This window comes from Scophthalmus maximus, chromosome 19, assembly GCF_022379125.1.
Source record: "Scophthalmus maximus strain ysfricsl-2021 chromosome 19, ASM2237912v1, whole genome shotgun sequence".
In the NCBI taxonomy this organism is placed as follows: domain Eukaryota; kingdom Metazoa; phylum Chordata; class Actinopteri; order Pleuronectiformes; family Scophthalmidae; genus Scophthalmus; species Scophthalmus maximus.
In genome coordinates, this window is record NC_061533.1 from 9,627,366 (window position 1) to 9,645,887 (window position 18,522).

The following is an 18,522-nucleotide window of genomic DNA, read 5'->3' on the forward strand; positions in this document are numbered from 1 at the left end:
AGAAATTGGCCACAGAAGATAAAAACTCACTAATTGAATTGGCACCATTTAAAAGATAATTTTTTAAAGAAATTTTATATGTAAAATATTTTTGTAAAGCTGCTGCCAAATGCAGTAATAAAGTGATATGTGTGGTAGAGATTTGAAGGCTACAAAAATGTCAAAAACTCACGGACTGACTGCCGCAATGGAAAATTTAAAACACTTCAACAAGGGTGTTTATACATGGTTAAACATCAATTAGCAACATTTGTCAGCTATAAAAAGAGCCTAAGCAGGTGGTCATGGTTTTGTAGCAAATATAATTGTTACTTAGCACTATCTATTACATACGACAGCTAGAACGGTACTCAGTCGAGCACCGTTTTCACACATATCTTCTTAAAGGCCATACAATCCTAAAATATCTGTCAAGCTTTCGAAATGGAACAAGGAGAAGGAAAGTAGTGTGATCATTTGCACCATAAATCCTTTCCTAAAAAAATTGTGGCTGGGTGTAGGTTTGGTACGTTTTGCATAATCCCAAACCAAACCAACCAACAAAGAGGCACAGATGAAATCCAGAAGTAGCGAAGGTAAATGTCTTTATATCACATAGTATGGACTATAATGTTGGGTTGGGGACTCAAAAAGGCCAGCTACTAACAGCAGTATAATCAATGGTTTAGTCTATAATTGTATGAGTAAAATATAATTATTGATTCATTTATTTTCTTGAAAAAAACATTAAAAAAAAGAGCACCATCGGTTTTTAAGAGCAGTTTTGGCTCCCCAACCAGCTTCAGCTTTCACAGCCACAAATTATCTACCATTGCTGCTGCCAGCACAGCACAGCTCCATCACCCAGTGATGTTTGCCGTTTTATCAACACTGTCAGCTGACTGATGAGATCTCTTTGGGCATCCAGCTTTAACAGAAGCCCTCTTAACAGGCAATCCTAACTGTCTGTGATTTAGTTGTGTGTGCCGTAAAACCAGCCCCGACCTGCCACAGGGTTGTAAATACTCAAAGGAGGTTGAGAGCAGGAAAACGAGATGGTGTAAGAAAGAAAAAAAAAAAGAGGAAGGAAACAAGATGTGGGTGAAGATAAAGGGATCAAGTAACAGGGAGCGGTATAGAATAAATGGATCACATTATATACAATGCAACCAGAAGAGGAAATGTACGACTGACATTTTTGAGTGATTAATAAGACTTTATATCCTACATTTTGTAGCTCTCTTGATTCAAATCTACAGTATGTCTTAATTTACCTTGCTCACCCTATCCATCGGTTTGCATTGTTTAGTATTGTGGTGAGAAAATGTCAATAACAAAGCAAGTGTGACAACTGCATTGAAGATAAAATTGTAATGTCGGCAAAATCAGTAATTTAACGAACTTAGCATGACGGATTATTGGTAGTTGGTTATTGAACCAACAAGAGTTGGTGAAGCCTGTGACTCACCTGCATCCTTCATGAGCAGTTGGAGGGGGTCTTCCACATTGGTTGGGCCTGGAAAGACACATTCATACACATAAATACAGTGAATACAACAATAGTGACTGCATTTGTAATGTAAGCGCTCTCTCCCCCCATTTTTCTCCTCTCACCCCAACCGATCACAGCAGATGGCCACCCACCACTGAGTCTGGTTCTGCTAGAACTTTCTTTTTGTTGAAAGGGAGTTTTTTTTTCCCACGGTCGCAAAGTGCTTGCTCAAGTGGGATCTGTAATATTGTGAGGTCTCGACCTCACTATGTAAAGCGCCATGATATAATGTATGTTATGATTTGGGGCTATACAAATAAAATTGAATTGAATTGAATTAATGTGCAACATTTTTCAATGATAAAAGAAGATGTGTAGGATTTAATGTACCTGCTGAATAAATGGTAAATGGGTTGCATTTATATATCACATTTCTAGTTCAACAACAACACAAAGTGCTTTTCATTACGAGTCACATTCAACCATTCACACAAACATTCACAGAGCACTTGACTAAAGCATTTCCATTCCATTCACACACAGAGGGGCAATTTAACAAACTCAGGGGCAAATTGAGCAAATTGTCAGTGTTTTGCCCAAGGACACTTCACTGCGCAGATGCCACCAAAAGAAGGCTGCGCTCCACTATATCAGTCTTGTCTCAGTCATTTCACAGGTTTGTTCTCCGAAACTCTATAAGTCCTTGTAATGAATGCTAGTCTCAAAAATCAATAGCTGCCTCCGCTTAACCACAGAATCACCCAAAGTGGCGCCTTCCTTTCCCCAGCAGAACCCATTTCCACTCAGTCACTTGAAAACGAAAACAGCCTGGCAGACAGGCCGGAGGACGATCCTGTCATCTGCATTTTTGAGCAATGATACAGCTAACTCTGCAAACAGACTTGGGCTACATGGCGTGGTTTGTGTCTGCGTGTAGATGTACATGACAAAGTCTAATCTGTCCCGCCAGTTTCATGATGATACATTTTACATTTCACATCATAATAAAGAAGATCTATAACTTAGAGATTATAAAGTTTTCGATAAGCAGGCAAAACTCAACATAACATGGGTAGTTTCAGCTTTAGCTGTGCTCATTACTGTGACGAGCATAGTGTTCTCATTGGGAAGACATCTGTATTAAACACCTGCCCTCTTTGTGTACCTGTCATTCGGGAGGCACAAGAGTGTGCACTCTATGCGTGTTCACTGGGCAATCACACTAATCAACCCTCACCGGCCTGACAACCCCATCTCGCAGCTACACAATGTATATCTGTGGAAAACACTGAAAGAGTTTAGAGTGGTTGCAATGTTGTACGTTGTCACCAGGGAACTTTAAGATGCTGTCAAGCATATTGCATGTTATGCATACCATGACTGCTGTAAGCAACATCAACAAACCTGCATGTGTTGCTGGTATCTGATATATGAAAAATGTAACACTTACTCTGAAGCAATCACGCTACATGTCTTGAAGGGGACTAGGGTGTGAGAGAGGAAGCCCATTTTGTGGTAAAAGGAATGGATAATTCAAGGTGAGGCAATTTTATCTGTATAGTGTCTTTCAAATCACAGAGCCAATACAAGTCACTTTATATAAGGTGTATGAATGCATTTAGTAAAACATAAAACATTCCAAAGAAAGATCAAATATATTAAAACATAAATAACCTCTCAAAATAATAATAAAAAACCAGTGGCTCCACAAACAGCCTCCAAAATGACCATCAACTTATATCTAGACACAGCCAACAGCCTTTAAGAACATTTGATTTATGACACAGCTGTATTAAACAGCATTGTAGTTTTAGCTTGGCGTAAAACTGGCAGGTTCATAGATGTTTTCCTCTCATTGAAAGAATATTAAAGGTATAGCTCAAAAGGAAGCAGACCACTTTTGGCATTTGTTAACATTTAGATTAATATCGTACTCACCCTGGAGATTCTGAACCATTTCCAGCAGCACTGGTGTCAGTGTCTGGCTGTAATTGTGGAAGATATCCAGGAACAAGACTTCTGTACAAGGCTAAACAGAGGAACAGGAAACACAAAGAAAGACCGTTAATTGGCAGCAAATGTGGTACACACATGCTGCCAATGCATGCGCAAGTCATCACGATCCTTAACTTGTTTGTCTACAAGTACATAGTCACCCCAACCCCCCATTCTCAGCAGCCACCTGAGCTTTTTGTTGGGAAAAAATATCACATGAATAAGTGACGTCAGTGCATCCCCTCGGCAAACACAATGAAAATGTATACAAAAGGAGCACAACATATACACACAAACAATAGCAAATGCACTGAGCTCTCTGCTAATGTAAAGTCAATGTGATGCTGTCAGGGGATTTGCGTGTCCGTCTGTGTGTTAAAAATCAATCTGACAGCAGGGGGTATTCATGAATACATTGTGTGCTGCAGCATATATGGTTGGACCTGTGACATTTCACAGCACGTATAACCTTTCCACCTTGTTGGGAACAAGGTCAGAAGTTCTGCAACACTTTATAAAACCAATCTCGCTTGATGAGATCAGGACAGACACAAAAACCTTGTTCAGTTGGGAAAAATATAGACCGGTGGCAATATTGATCTATAATCAACATTTAAGATTGTGACCATTAAAGAAATAGATGAATAGTGACATTTGATCCATGAACCGTCCTGAGCATGACAATGTGCTTATGTGTGAATCGAGACTTGTACATATATAGGCAGGAGTGAGTGTGTATTCATATGCTATGTTGGCAAGAAATATGAGCTAATATTAACCTCTGTAACCTAAACAGTTACCCTACTCTGCTTGGATCCACAGAGATGTTGACGTCTATCCCGGCAAAATTCCTGCATTAATAACTTATCATTTCTACACTATAAACTCATTTGTATTATGAACAATATAAAATGGGCAAGAAAACACTTTAACATTAGAAAAACCCTTATGTCAATCTTAAATCCTTAATGTAGTCATTCTTATTAGTTAGTGGATGTTTATATATGTTGTTTATGGTGTCACTGTAACACTGACCTGTCAAAGAGGACATTTTCAGGATTAATTAAAAAAACTCCCATAGACTGTAATGCTCCAGTTCTTTTTGCTGCAGCATGTTAAGAAATTCAAAAAGAAATGTAAAGAATAAGAGCTTTTACAACAAGACCGTGTCGTCAAATGAAATAATATTTGAGTGTATTTCGAATGACAAGGTACAAGCTTGTCATCTGAAGTGATGAAAGTAAGTAAGAATGAAAGAGCAGGAAGGGAAGATAAATGAAGGGTAGACACAAAAATATATAGGACAGCAGATATGAAATGATTCAATGATTCTCATGACTCAGGAAAAAAAAAGCTGAAGATAAGCCTCTGCCACCTAAATAAAGAAACAAGTAATAAAGCCCAAGGGACCACTGACTAATCTATGATGCTGTAATGTATACAATATGCTCAGTACCACCACATAAAAAACTGATTTCCATTTTGAAAACATAGCATACACTAAAACATCTATGACAGTTTATATTATAGCAATTAGACGGAAATTAAATATTCAACTGGTATGGTTCTTTTAATCTCCATCTTTAAGATTTGGGGGACGGATGTTCTTTGTTTCTGTCTGACAAAAGTTAAACTAGAAAACAAGTTTTACCCAGACACTTTGAGGGCAGGTTTAGTCTCTTTTCAAGAGTCCTCTTCAAACTAGCTGTGACAGAATATGGTTGATGTTCTTGTGTTTTTGGGATAATTGTTTGTATTGCTTTCATGGACATGAAAGTATTTGACATCCTGAGACCTCTACAACACTGACATGTAGGATTTCTTCCTATCAGATTGAGTCTCTCTATTACCAAGACATGGCAGGATCTTTCTTTGGTGTGTGAGTGTGTGTTTACACAAATGTATGTCTTTACTTACCCGTAGACTGTACTTCCAAGAGTCGCCACCTGTTTCTTCAACGGCTGGAAAATGAGGAGAAAATAAATGACAATATATACAAAATAACCACTACATGAATCTATAAATCAAAATATATGAGCTTTGCTGAAGTCTGCACCCAAAGCCACATTGCTGACTTCATGAACTGTAGAACTGGCTAACCCTCATTCTCGTGGACTTCCAGTGAAGATGCCTGTTAACTTGGCCGGTCTGCGAGTCCAGATAAGCTTGGACATTTGGACTCAGCCAGTGTATCTGGGGACGTGCTATTACCAAAGCTCTCAGGGTCCTCTTCCCACATTGCCAGCTCTTCCTCTGTGAGAAGGAAGTAGTGTGAGACGAGCCGGCGTCCAATCTCTGTCAGCGTGGGGTGTGTGAAGAATGCTGTCTTGATCTTTTGAGCCTCCAGACTCTCTGGTTTACTGTCTGAGGGAGGGAGGAGAGGGAAGTGGCAGGGAAAGAAAAGGAAAAAATATATTTCATGCATGCTGCATTTAGTAAACAGGATTTCAAAATCTAAAAGTAGACTGTGTGCATAAAAAGCCTAATTTCAGCCTTTGTTACAAATGGACTGGACAAAAAAAAACTTTCAACTTTGAAAACTCCACTTGACCTGTGGCCCCTGACCCAAGCATCGCTACCAGTACATTTCTAAGGAGGACCCTCTTCTAACACTCCCACTTCCCTTTTGCACCAAGGCAGTTCAAGGCTAGAAAAACTGGTTCCAGAGTGGCACCAACTCTTTGCTGATCTAATGTAATGACGTGGTTCTATTGCGGCTCTAACCCGTTGAAAAGCAAACTGTTTCTGTGAAGGATTGCAAGTTTAACCAACTCCGAACCAGCACTAGCGCCAGTCCAGCACTCGCACTAAGTTCACTTTGGTTGAAAAGGAGTGTCAGATCTCACTCAGCAGGGCCCCATAAATAACTCAGAAGGCAGCTGTGAGTTTTCAAGTGCCAGTCAAGGCTCAATCTACTGTATGTAACCTCGCTTCTCTCACTTTGTTTACAAGTTTGGAAACAGAAAAGGAAAAGAAAACATGAAGCTGGGTTATGGTTGTTCGAATGTAACCAAGGCATTAACACAACGGCAAAAATGCGACTGTTGTCAGTCAACTAAAAATTGCTTAGGAGAAAGATCTTCAATGAGACACACAAGACCAAACTAGCTGGCAGAACAAAGACAGAGTGCTGTGCTCCACAGTTAATGAAGCACTAGAGGCCTCTCTCAGCTTGAAATAAACATGAACTGTGGTGAGGCACGGTGACGTTGGTGGTGTTACAGCGTTGTGCTTTTCAAAACAGAGTCAGGGATCAGCTTTGAAGAGCTGGTGGCATTTTTGTTGGCCTCTGAACTGTATTTTGATGTGTGGCTTCCATTTCAATTTCTCCTCATCCGTGTCTGCAATTCTTATCACTCGTCTCTTTGTTGTCCCTTTTATTTACCACTCCATTCCTCCCTGAATTTCCCACCCTTCCTGCTCCCCTCTTCCCCAAAGAATTTACATCCTACCTTCAATGTTCTTGGCAGGTTTGTAGGCATCGTTCTTTACAATCATCTTGATGAGGTTCATGCACTGGACAATGAAGCGTTCAAAGGTCACTCCTTCCCCTGCAGGTGTGAAAATGTAGCTGACGGCAAATTCCAGGGAGCGTTGGATTAGGGGTATGAATGCACATGGATGGTACTGCAGGAAGTCTAACAACTACATGGAAGAGAGCAAATATAGGGAAAGAGGAAAAGATAAATGACAAAGATTAGTTAATTCTGCATAATCCTTGATTTACAATAAACAACCTATTCATCAATAACGAAAAAGACATTTGTCATTTATTCATATACAAGTCAACTTACAACTTTAGTGTACAGTATGATCGTCTTCTCCAGTTTTTCTCTGCATGTACTATCTGGACCAACCTGTCGGCCTGAAAAACAACCACATATCATTGTTACTAAGCAGCAGCATACTGAACCTACAACATCCATAACTATCATACATTGGTTAAAAATGTACATACCTATTAATTGTAAGTTTAAGTTATTCAGTCTAAAAAGTATGTGATTGATAAGCTGTAAGCTGTAAACTAAGTAATTTTGAGGAAACCTTTTAAGTATGACATGTAACATTGGATGAGAAATTATCTTAATTTGTGTCTGATCTTGTCTATTCAATACAGGAAGGAGAAAATGTAAAAAAAAAAAATTAAATTAAAAAAAAAAGGGGGCGATAAAGGGACAGTAAGCGATTTTGGAGAAAGCTTGTTTCTCTCTTTATTGTTGTTGTGATTTGACTGCTCTAACCGGGCTGCGGACCTGCGACCTCGGGTATGGGATGTGACCCCAAATGATTGAGCCATTTGGTTTGTTTTCGATTTACAGTCAGGGCTGTGCCGAAAACAAATCGGTTTCTTTCTGTTTTTTGTGGCGCACACAGAGCCAACAGCTAGTGGACGGTGAGGAAATATTTGCAGATTTTTACAAAACGTGTATGGCATAAGAGTCACTTACTGCCCCTTCAAGTTAACTTGGCACCATCATTTTATTTACCCCAACAAACTTTTCTCCATTCTTTAAGGTCAAATGCCCACTCCACCCTGCTTCCTTGTGAGAGTCCCATGGGTCAATAACAAGTTTTGGGTGTACATAATAAAATGGAGTAATATAAAAATCTTTTTTTTAAAAAAAGGCCCATGACTCACTCCCTCTAATGTAAATGTTGGCTCCATAAAACTAGTCTGATGCTAAAGCCAGTGAAAGATGCCCCATGTAGTTTACTTCATTGTCAACCTCATTGTTGAAATCAGCAGAGACAATAACAGTCACCAGGGTCATCGTTTTCTCTCCCCTTACACACACATTCATTTCAGCTAACTTTGATCTACAGTGACACACAATTGATTAAAAAATTAACTGGCACACAGATTGCTTTGTCTTTGCTTATTTCAGATTTTGTGAAGATAGGGGATTGTGTAGATCCAGAATAACGTTGCATGTTATCGACTTTGTGTCTCTGTGCGATTGTTTCCTTGTTTGCCGTGTGTGACAGCTGGTAATGTAAATCGATGTTGTGTAAAGTATTCAAAGTCACTGAGGTCATAGATTTGAAATAAGAGAGGGTTGTTCAATTTTCTGACACGTGTAGCCAAACAAGAAAGCTGTCAACAATGCAGTGACTGGCAGAAATGGACACGTAACCTCAGATGGAGGATAAATATCTAACAGAAGGAGCCAGACATCTGAACGGACCACAAAGGCTGTCCCAAAAAACACCGGTTTATAAAGCTGACCTTATCAGGCTGTGCAGAGCTGATATTTCTCTCCCGCCCGGCTTTGACCTGCCATGCCGTTTCCCATATCTGCCCGGTCCAAATACCAACAGGACCCTGACGCTGTCTCCAATGCCATCAGTAGAATAAATATTGGAATATTGGCTGCTGTTATCTTAAATGGTATTTTTTGCTAACACCTGCCACAATGACAGCACGTGGAGCTGTGTCTGAGATTTATCTCACTCACTGGGCATTATTATGACAAAGGAAAAGGAGGAAGGATCGTTAATGGTGAGATCAGACAGTGAAAGTGAGCTAACAAAGCTGCCACTGATCTGGGCGGTCACCACTGAAACGCTGTCACTCATTGTGCATTTTCACCCTCAGGAACTTTCAAGAGAGCCAGCGATTAAATCTGTGATGAAGAGCGAAAGTTAAGGACTGTGAACAAGAGATATAAAACTGAATTTGCTATTTGTTTGATTGTGCTGCCATGCTGACGCGGAAATGACAACAATAAGACCACCGGCAGCCGCGCCCGACTCTGTGCGGGGCCTGACGGGGGGGCGCCGCCAGTCCCAGCCTGCCGAAGCAGAGAGGGGAAAGGCGGGGAAGAGAAGGAGGGTACGGGGGGAGAAGAGCCAGCCAACGAGCAAAGAGAGCGCAAGGACGTGGAGGATGCGTAAAAAAACAGCAACCACGAGCCTCGCGCCCGTCCGTCGGCGCCGCGACGGCGCTGGGTAAATGGTTCCGGAGAGAGCGGGGCCGGGCCCGATAGGCGACCGGATCTGCCCTACCAAAAAAAACTATCGGCGAACGTAGCAGTCGCGCATCGGCAGATGCCGATACACGTAAAAAACACAAACATCGGCCGATTTTATCGGCCGGCTGATAAATCGGTCAAACACTATTTTTGACCATATTCTTCAATTAATTGTTGAATTACTTATATCTCGCTGTTTAAAGTTTCCCCATCTATCATGTTGTTTTATGATTTACCAGAGTATTTACCAGTCAAAGGGTGTCAAAATAGAGTATGGTTAGATTACAATCTCCTTGTCTCACCGTCATGTTTTTATTAAGATCTAACACTTCCTTCACTTCCCGTCACTTAGCTCCTTGTGCAAGTGCAGAAGGACATGGCACCCGCACTCAATAATCACATCTAAAGTGAGAAATAGTGTAGGGTCATTTCTTTTAAAGCAAGATGTTGCAGGGGCACGACAGAGTAAGGGGACATCTTCACACATAAACCAATAGAGATTTCATCTTTACACCTAATAGTGCAACATGAGGTCAACATCAAAGATTAAATATTTTCCAGGAAGAAACATTTAATGGTGTCTCGAACCTGCTCTCTCAGGATCGGAAATTACAAAGATTCTCATTTGTTGAGTCAGACTTGTACTTTTGAATAATAGAACAGTGAGCATAAGTTGTACATAGAGGTCATCTATTTTTCTAAAGGTTTACAAGAGAAATCTTAAATTAAAAGTGAAACCCTTAGGATAACTTCGCCTTAACTTTTAATTTGACAACTACAATGTGCTTTGCTTTTATGAGACCAGGAATTTGAGTGTCATAAAAGTATTTTAGGTTTTTAATTAGCAGCCTTCTGCATGCATGAGATCAAGAGCCAGTAACTGAAAGTCTTTAATAAAGGGAGAAGACTTGGATCAGAGATTCGGGACAGAGAAAGAGACAAGTACTCACAGCATTCCAAGAACTGTTTTAGCCTTTCAAACACTGCATTCAGGAAACCCTGAAAAGAAGAGAGGAAGAGAAGGCAAGATAAAGTTAAATCTTCATGACATTCCCACAGTTGAATCCCTCATGATTAACAAGGGGATACTTTTAGAATACGTGTGTTTTGTGCTGTGTGTGTATGCATGGGAACATGTACGTGTTTGTCCCTGTGTATTCAAGAGAATCAGTTTGTGGCCTAGGTGTAACCGTGGGGACCATGGGGAATTAGATGATAGACAGATGCAATCTGTTAAGTTCGGCATTAATGTCCGGCCATGAGGTCGACAGCGGTGTCATTAATCACACATTCAGCTAACACAGCCCAGCCAGCAACCCGAGCTCCAAAAAGAGTTAGTTGCAGAAAGAGAGGGTCAAAAGTGGACAGGAGAGAGGGTGGGACAGTGATGGAGAGCAGGGCTCATGGCAGACGTTTGTTAGGCTAATTGCGGGGAAAATGCCTAAAAAGGAGCGTGCAGGAAATTAGAAAGGACTAATGCAAAAGGGAGGGCGAGATACAAGTTCTCAAGGTGGATCAGTACATGATGAAAAGGTCTGACAACTAAAGAGGAAGAGAAGCTGGGCTCACAGCACTGACAGGGAAAATAAACGAGGAGAGTGTGAAAAGCAAACGAGTGAAATGAAAGGGAATTCAGAGATCGATAAGTGGAGACCATCCAATAGACTTGTCAACAGAAGTGTGAGAAGTAGTTTGTTCAAGCTGAGAAAGGTTGCGAGGGAAGAGCAGGGGGTGGCATTTGAAGACTAAAATCTGGTCAGTGTTTTAACTATGTGTAGTTGAGTAAATGTTTTTGTTTTTTTAAAACAACATTTTTCATTCATTTTTTTATTTTTATCTTGTATTTACTCTGTAGCATTTTGAGATTATTTTTAGAAATGAAGTGCTCTATAAATAAAATGTATTATTATTATTATACAGTACACACACTTGTTGCAGGTTTAGAGGGTCATGCTACACTTTTTTCTGATATAAAAGTTAAGGGCATTAAACATTTATCTAGGAAAAAATGTATCTGTTTCAAATGAGCACAATTGGTCCATTTGACAGCCAGATTAACGCTCATTTATCTGCAAGAAGTTTTAAAATACATCAGCGTGGCAGCAAGTGTGAAAACTGATATCCCTTCATTCTTAATCTCAGTATTTACCAACTCACTTCTGTTCTCCAGTAACACTATGGAAGATAATATTCCTTCCTTGTCGACTTTTTTTCTACTAAAAATTAACAAGAACCGGTAACAGTGCCGTTAAAGTAACTGATCGATAAGCAATATGGTAAGAGTAGCGGCAGAAACATACACCTTAAAGTGAAAACCTCTATTTAAATATTATATTAGAATTATTTTTAAAAAAACGTCCTTATCCTGAGGCTATGGGAGTCCACAATGCAGAGGTGACAGGAGCGAAAAACAAAATAATAAGCTATTAAATCACTCTGCTAAGCGAGTAACTGGATGTTAATGCATGATGTCGTAAATTTTTTTCTGTACAGCAGCCAGAGACAAGAGGATGTCACAATCTCGTTCATGTTGAAAAGATTGTACCAACTGCTGTGGAATATATATCTCAACAAGAAAATCACTATTTGACTTATATCAAATATATGAAGTATTGCAATGACCTGTCTGACCATCAGCTGAATAATAAAATGAATGACGAATGGTATCGACAAGCAAAGGCTGTAAGTAGCGAGTCTGATAAATTCACAGTGTATAAATCTAAACATGAAATATTAACTCCAAACCATTACGTCTACTCATTGAGCTGGAATAACAAGCCACAGCTCAAGGCAAATTACACTTCAATGTGAGCGTTTTAACCGTTATACAACCTTATGCCTGCAAGCAAAAGGTTGTCTCATTTGTGGAGCACAGAATTCTTTCCGACACTAAATTTCCTTGACATCTCTAATCTTCAATAGAGAAATCAAATAAACCAATAAAAGAAAGCTACACTAGTTAGACACACAAAAAGACAGAGGGAGCACAAGGCTACTAAAAAAAACATTTTGATGTCTTTTTGGAAACTAACCATTATTTTCATTCATCAAGTGTTTTATTTGTTTTTAATTCTGTCCATGTCAACAATGAAATAATCAACGATAACAACCAATGCTGCATCTTTAATTTTCAAATAAAACCTCATCAGTTTTACAGTGCTGTGAAAAAAGCAAGCAACTGGCAATCTGGTAAAAATTGATAATAAAACTGTCACCAAACATTTTTTAAGGCGTGAAAAAAGCTTAGCTCACTTTTACCTGGGGCCATGATTCAAGTAAAACAAAAAATGTTGCCAACCGCAAAAATGTTTTTACTTCTTACAGTATAACAAACTTTTGCCATTTGTCTCAAGGTTGCATTGTTCACGGTACAGAAATCTTCAGGGGTTTTCTTGTCTCTGTGACTGTTACAAATAAAAACTCCTGTATGCAAGGTATTTGCATATGTCAGTGAACAGTGAATTCATTCGATTTATCAAAGGCTTAAGTGACTGTGTTTCACACTTCAGCAGAATCATGACACGTGTAGTCGAGATTCTCTCTAAAATTGAATCCTAAAAGTATCTAAGCACTTGTCTTTATTTGACAATGAGCTCTCTGACTGCATGTTTCCCCTCCACCGCAGAGTAAGCACACAGTTGTGAGTGGAGATTGTAAGATAAGATAAGAAGCCTTTATTGCCATTATATTACAATGAATACAACGAAATTGCGAATGCCCCTCCCAGCTGTGCTTAAAGAAACAGTATTGCACACATTCGTATATAACAAAAAAAACACACATACACAGTCAACCACATTACATGTAGTATTACCAGCATTCATCTTAAACAAGGACAGGTAGGTTGTGATAAGATGCATCTGTAAAGGCACGGATAAAAATTCTTGTGCCTATTTTCACTATCCAACACCAACACTACACTGAAAATCTCAAGTGCAATCCAAGTGTGTGTTTCTCTGTTTTAAAATTAAAGTATGAAGAGTATTTCAAGTCATGCTTTTAAAACGTACTCCAGCTCTCAACAAACCTATGATTAATTTATTTTTATATTTTTATTTTGTTTAAATCATTACTTTCTAAAATGTTTGCAGCATTTCTTTCACCATACCTTGACTGACAAAACAGGGAGTAGTCACAATGCAGCTAGAGTTCAGAGGATTTGGGCATTTTGTGCAAATGACTAAATTAACTCTGAGGCTATGGGGAAACTAAAACCCTACCCAGGAAGACGGTTAAGAGTTTGTTTTTTTCTAAATAACAGTTTTGTGGATTTGGACTTTCACACAAGTGGGAGAAGAGCACATACAGAACTATAAACCATTTGAACCAAGGCGAGGTTTAAGGCACTTGCAATCCTCACAGCCATCCATATATTTGCACACAGTGATTGGAGTCATTTTCAACTCAAAACACCACAAGAAAAAATATCAGCTTTTAACGATACGAGCGCTTCTATAGCAGCCACAGTCAAAATGACTCACCATCACTTCCATATTCTGTTGTGGTTCTTGAAATCCGTGGACTGTCAACTTCCGAATTACTGAAAGAAAGAAATAAGAATACAAGACTGTCACTAGCTAAAAATTGACAATAGAGTAAACTCCATTTCACAAAACATCAGCCCAAATAAATAACAGTAATTTCACAACTTCTTTGTTTATCTGGACTAGTCAGCCCTGAAAAAACAACAGTGACTGTTCAACATGGACTGATGAGTGACTGACAGTCAGCTGAGTGTTGCATTGACCCCATTGGCCTCTGCCATTACAAAATTAATTAACCAGAACAGTTTCTTTGACCGCTTTAGGGTTGGGTTTTCAGGTGTTGGCTGTTTAAAACAAACTGCTGTGGTATTTATTCTTCACAACCATTTCCATCATATCTGTTTGATGTGCATAAATATTGCCCAATATGCCCAGCTAAAATAACATTTTGTATTCAATATTGAATTAATATGCAATGTAAATCCATTGCTTTCGGTCTTGCAATAGCCAAGAGTTGTAACTAATTTTGGTTGACAGACTTGAGTATCATCTTGTGTGTCTTGTTATCAAATAGTCCTCAATTTTGCACATTAACCATACAAGGTCCAGGGTTTCACCTAGTCTTGTTGTCAAATGCTAAAAACCACATAATGCAATACGCAGTCAGTTATTAGAGAACTAACCATCTTGAAATCTTTGCATGCGAGTGCAGATGCACTGTGTGTTGTCTGTATATCCACGTGTGAGTTTTGAGTGTGTGCAAAAGTTACTACCTTTAAGTGAGAGCAGTGTCCTCTCCAGTGAGCTGAGCGCTGCAGCCTCCTCTCTGGCATAGATCTGTTGCAGGAAGCAGTCGGTGTGGTGGCTCCACAGGGAGCAGGCAAAGCTGTAGATGCCCGAGGCCAGCTGCCAACACACACACGCCAACACACACACACACACACACACACACACACACACACACACACACACACACACACACACACACACACACACACACACACACACACACACACACACACACACACACACACACACACACACACACACACACACACACACACACACACACACACACACAAATACAGTACATTCTAGATCAGTGTTCACGTTCAGTGACAGGCATCTGAGGTCATACTGGTGGACACATGATGTTAACCACAAATGTTTCTGCACACCAGATGTAAATGCAAACTGCACCTATGACAACAAAGACTTGCAGCAAGTTACACCGATGTCCATGCTAATACAAAAGCACTTACAAATAATACACTCACAGAAAAAACACAGGGCGATAAGGGGGACGTCTGAGTCACACAGGACTAATTTAGCCCTGATTGAAGTTCCTATTAAAGTCGTTGCCCTAAAATTATTTATGCTCCAAACGATTCCTTTTTTTTTTTTTTTAAAGGCATTCTTTTGTAAAGGGAAAACAAGATCAACAAAGGTAGACGAAAGTACTCGGTTTCGTAGTAGTACATCGCCTGGCCCAGTAGCTCAGAAAATATAACAAATCTGCCGTGGAACAACAATGAGCTTTGTTTTCTTAAAGAAAAAACAAAAAGGGGAAAACATTACACATCAGTTCCTATTCTAACAGAGAGACTGAATATTCAAAGATGTCAGTGCGACCACACTGTCAGATATTCTTACACTGTCAAAAGAGCATCATTTAATGAAATGTTAATTACGGCGAACACCCACATGAACCCTGGTCTGTGAAAAGGAACTGAACAACTCGTCAACAGAATGTGTTGCGGGTAAAACTGATGTGTCGAGGACGAACCAGTGCTTATGTTGGTGGCACAAACATGCCTGCTGAAAGAGAAATCCCTGCTGCGACAGCACAGCACAGGCTTTGATATTATTCTTTACAGAAAACTGCAAAGCTGGCAAGTTTCTTCTTTGGAGGGCTTTCCACTTTCCCCTCCCTCAGATCCCAGACTAATCCAATGCATGGAACCTAAAAGTGATGAACCAAGTTTTGGGAATTCTTCTTAAGATTTACTCAATATTTGGAATATTTTCACACTTGCAGACTAAAAGACTAGAATACAATACAATACATATATTACATAACTATCAAATATGCAGACATGTAATGATGAAATTAAGGTGTTTTTTTTTTAATTACAGTCATCCAACCACCGACTGTAATTATAGCTCAGCCAACACAAGTGGCTTTAAATAACCTCTATAACAACATAGTCCTAGTATTCAAAAATATGTTTTAAAATGTCTTGTATATAATATTCAGGCGTCATCCCAGTAAATCAGTCTATCTTCACTTGTTATCCTTTTCTCCTGGAGCACAATAATCAAATAATCTTAGGAAGATTGATTGACTGAAGCAACCAACCACAGCATATTTTTGCTATCAAGCAAAAAAACGAACAATCACAAACGAAAACAACTTGACCGGCGCAGCTAAGGGGGAACTTTTCAAAGACTGACTTCAGTCCCTGTTATGACCCAGGTGGCACATTGCACAGAAAAAGTTTATGAAACAGCACAAGAGCTGAGAAAGTACCCTTCTCCCCAAAAAACTGGACTCCCCCTGACAACAGGTTACAGCACAATGCAGCTTCATTACAGAGGTCCGACATCTCAATCAAGTAAGACCATCTTTCATTTTTTTCTGAGCTGCAGTTAATAAAAAAAGAGGAGTTGGTTATTTAGCCGTTGACTGGTGAAACCATCTGAATTCCCGAGTTTGAAATAATTCAAAAGAGAATTCTAATGCATCTAAAAATCAATTACTTTCCCCACCGCTGTGGTGTGGAAGTTTTGTTTGTGATTAAAGCTACAGAGCCACAAAATAATTTTGTATTTGTGTGTATGTAGAGACAACAGAGAGGCCTCTGACTGAGACCCAGTTGCAGGTCTTTCAGACTGAGACCTGCAACTGGGTCTCAGTCTGAAATACTCCCACACTTGATGCTGTGTGCTAGTCAGCTAGGTGATCTTAATGATATGCTGCCCAAGCCCTTACTGACAATGTTTGATATTTCTTTTTTATTTTTCTCAAGAACCCTGCATCCAAACAATTGGAAGGTCACCACTGCATTTCCTAGCAGTAAGAGAAAACCGAGGACAGAAAAAAAGACATGGATTCTGCCATTGATTATTAGGAGTATGCAGTGTCTTTCCAGCGTCTTCATATATATTTATCATATCACACAAACAAACACACTGCTAAAAATTACAGGCACTGAGCTTTTCTCCTTCATCCAGTCCCAATTTCACTTTCTCTTTTTTTTTTTCAAATTACATTCATTCACCAATTCACATTTCTAAAGGTTAGGAGGCAGAAATCACTTCTAAACGTGTCCTAATCTCATCCTCCTTCTATTTGAATACCACCTTGACTTTTCTTCATTACTTCATAACGTCTTTGTATGAGATCCCTCCCCTTGCCACCAGCAGCCCTTGGTCACTTCAATCATTTCTTCTCCTACACACCCACACCTTCCCTTCTCATCACCCACCTCTGTCCCTTTTTTTCTCAACATTTAGTTTGGTATTGTGTCTGTGCAAAGTAAAAAGACTCACCGCCCCAAAACCTTGGTAAGTGGGACAGGGAGAGACAGTTAATGTGCTGTTGTCGGTGAATCATCTCACATGGAAAACAACTGGTTCAGATGGGACGAAGGACTAGAGAAGTGCAAACACTCATTGGACACAAGAGCACATACTCAAACACCCACACCAAAGTAACAGTACTTATTGAATTGAAATGGAGTGAAAAATAAAAGGGTAAACACAGAGGCTAAACGAGTGAGCTTAGAAATTAAAGAGATATTTAGCTGTCCAGTGCAGACTTTAGTGAATGAGACATTTAAAATGATTAAATGGTATAGATGATGTCCAGGATGCTAGTAAAAACATATTGAAAACAATGGAGGTCATGTGGGGTCATGGATTTTTACTGCTACTGTTACCCTATTTCCCCCATGGATAATCAAAGTATTTCTGATTCTGATTCAGCCCATGATACACAACAATTTAATGTTTTATGTGGGTTGGTAAACAGAGCTTTACCCCAATTCACACGTGCATTGGTGTGTACAAATAACCAACAGGAAATCAGTGTGTCCAAGATGTTCTTAAGTCAAAAAAGTTTAAGACGCATGCCATCAGAACATCAGAACTAATAATCCTCTTCACAGGGTGTTGTGTGCATGTGCACTGTCCACCAAGCAGGCTCTGTCGTGACAGCAGAGAGACGGAGAGAATTTGCATGGACCATTTAGCATCAAAGTCATCAGTGTGCATCATTTAAAAACTGCACTGTTTAAAGCGGCTCAGTCTGCCTTTGTTCTTCGTGTTGCCTCGGGGCACACATTTTGGCGTAGAGGGTGCCTCTGCACAACGTCCAACTATTTGGTCTCAGTCGCTGCCTCTGATGCCCACTGGTCTGTCTCTGTCACTCTCTTTCTGCCTCTGTTGGTCTGTTTGATCATCTCATTACCCTAAACCCGCTCTCATCATGACTGTCTCTCCACTTACGTCTTATGTTCTTTAAAACCTCAGATGGAGTGGGGGAAAAAATTAAGTATTTTGCTCCTATTAACTGCCTTTTTTCAAAGAAATATTAACT

The 18,522-nt window shown here is 39.6% G+C and overlaps 1 protein-coding gene across 4 annotated transcripts in view; it reads right to left on the reverse strand.

The window, feature by feature from the left end:
* Positions 1-18,522, reverse strand: part of ipo11 (importin 11) — an 89,636-nt gene that overhangs the window by 59,635 nt on the left and 11,479 nt on the right. For all 4 annotated transcript variants that reach the window (XM_035638798.2, XM_047328943.1, XM_047328942.1 and 1 more), the window contains exons 6-14: positions 14,696-14,828; positions 13,920-13,978; positions 10,389-10,437; positions 7,261-7,331; positions 6,919-7,111; positions 5,678-5,830; positions 5,384-5,427; positions 3,410-3,500; positions 1,448-1,495 (exon numbers count right to left, since the gene is read on the reverse strand). In XM_035638798.2, the coding sequence (XP_035494691.1) occupies positions 1,448-1,495; positions 3,410-3,500; positions 5,384-5,427; positions 5,678-5,830; positions 6,919-7,111; positions 7,261-7,331; positions 10,389-10,437; positions 13,920-13,978; positions 14,696-14,828 (841 nt within the window). The remainder of the gene's footprint in view (positions 1-1,447; positions 1,496-3,409; positions 3,501-5,383; positions 5,428-5,677; positions 5,831-6,918; positions 7,112-7,260; positions 7,332-10,388; positions 10,438-13,919; positions 13,979-14,695; positions 14,829-18,522) is intronic.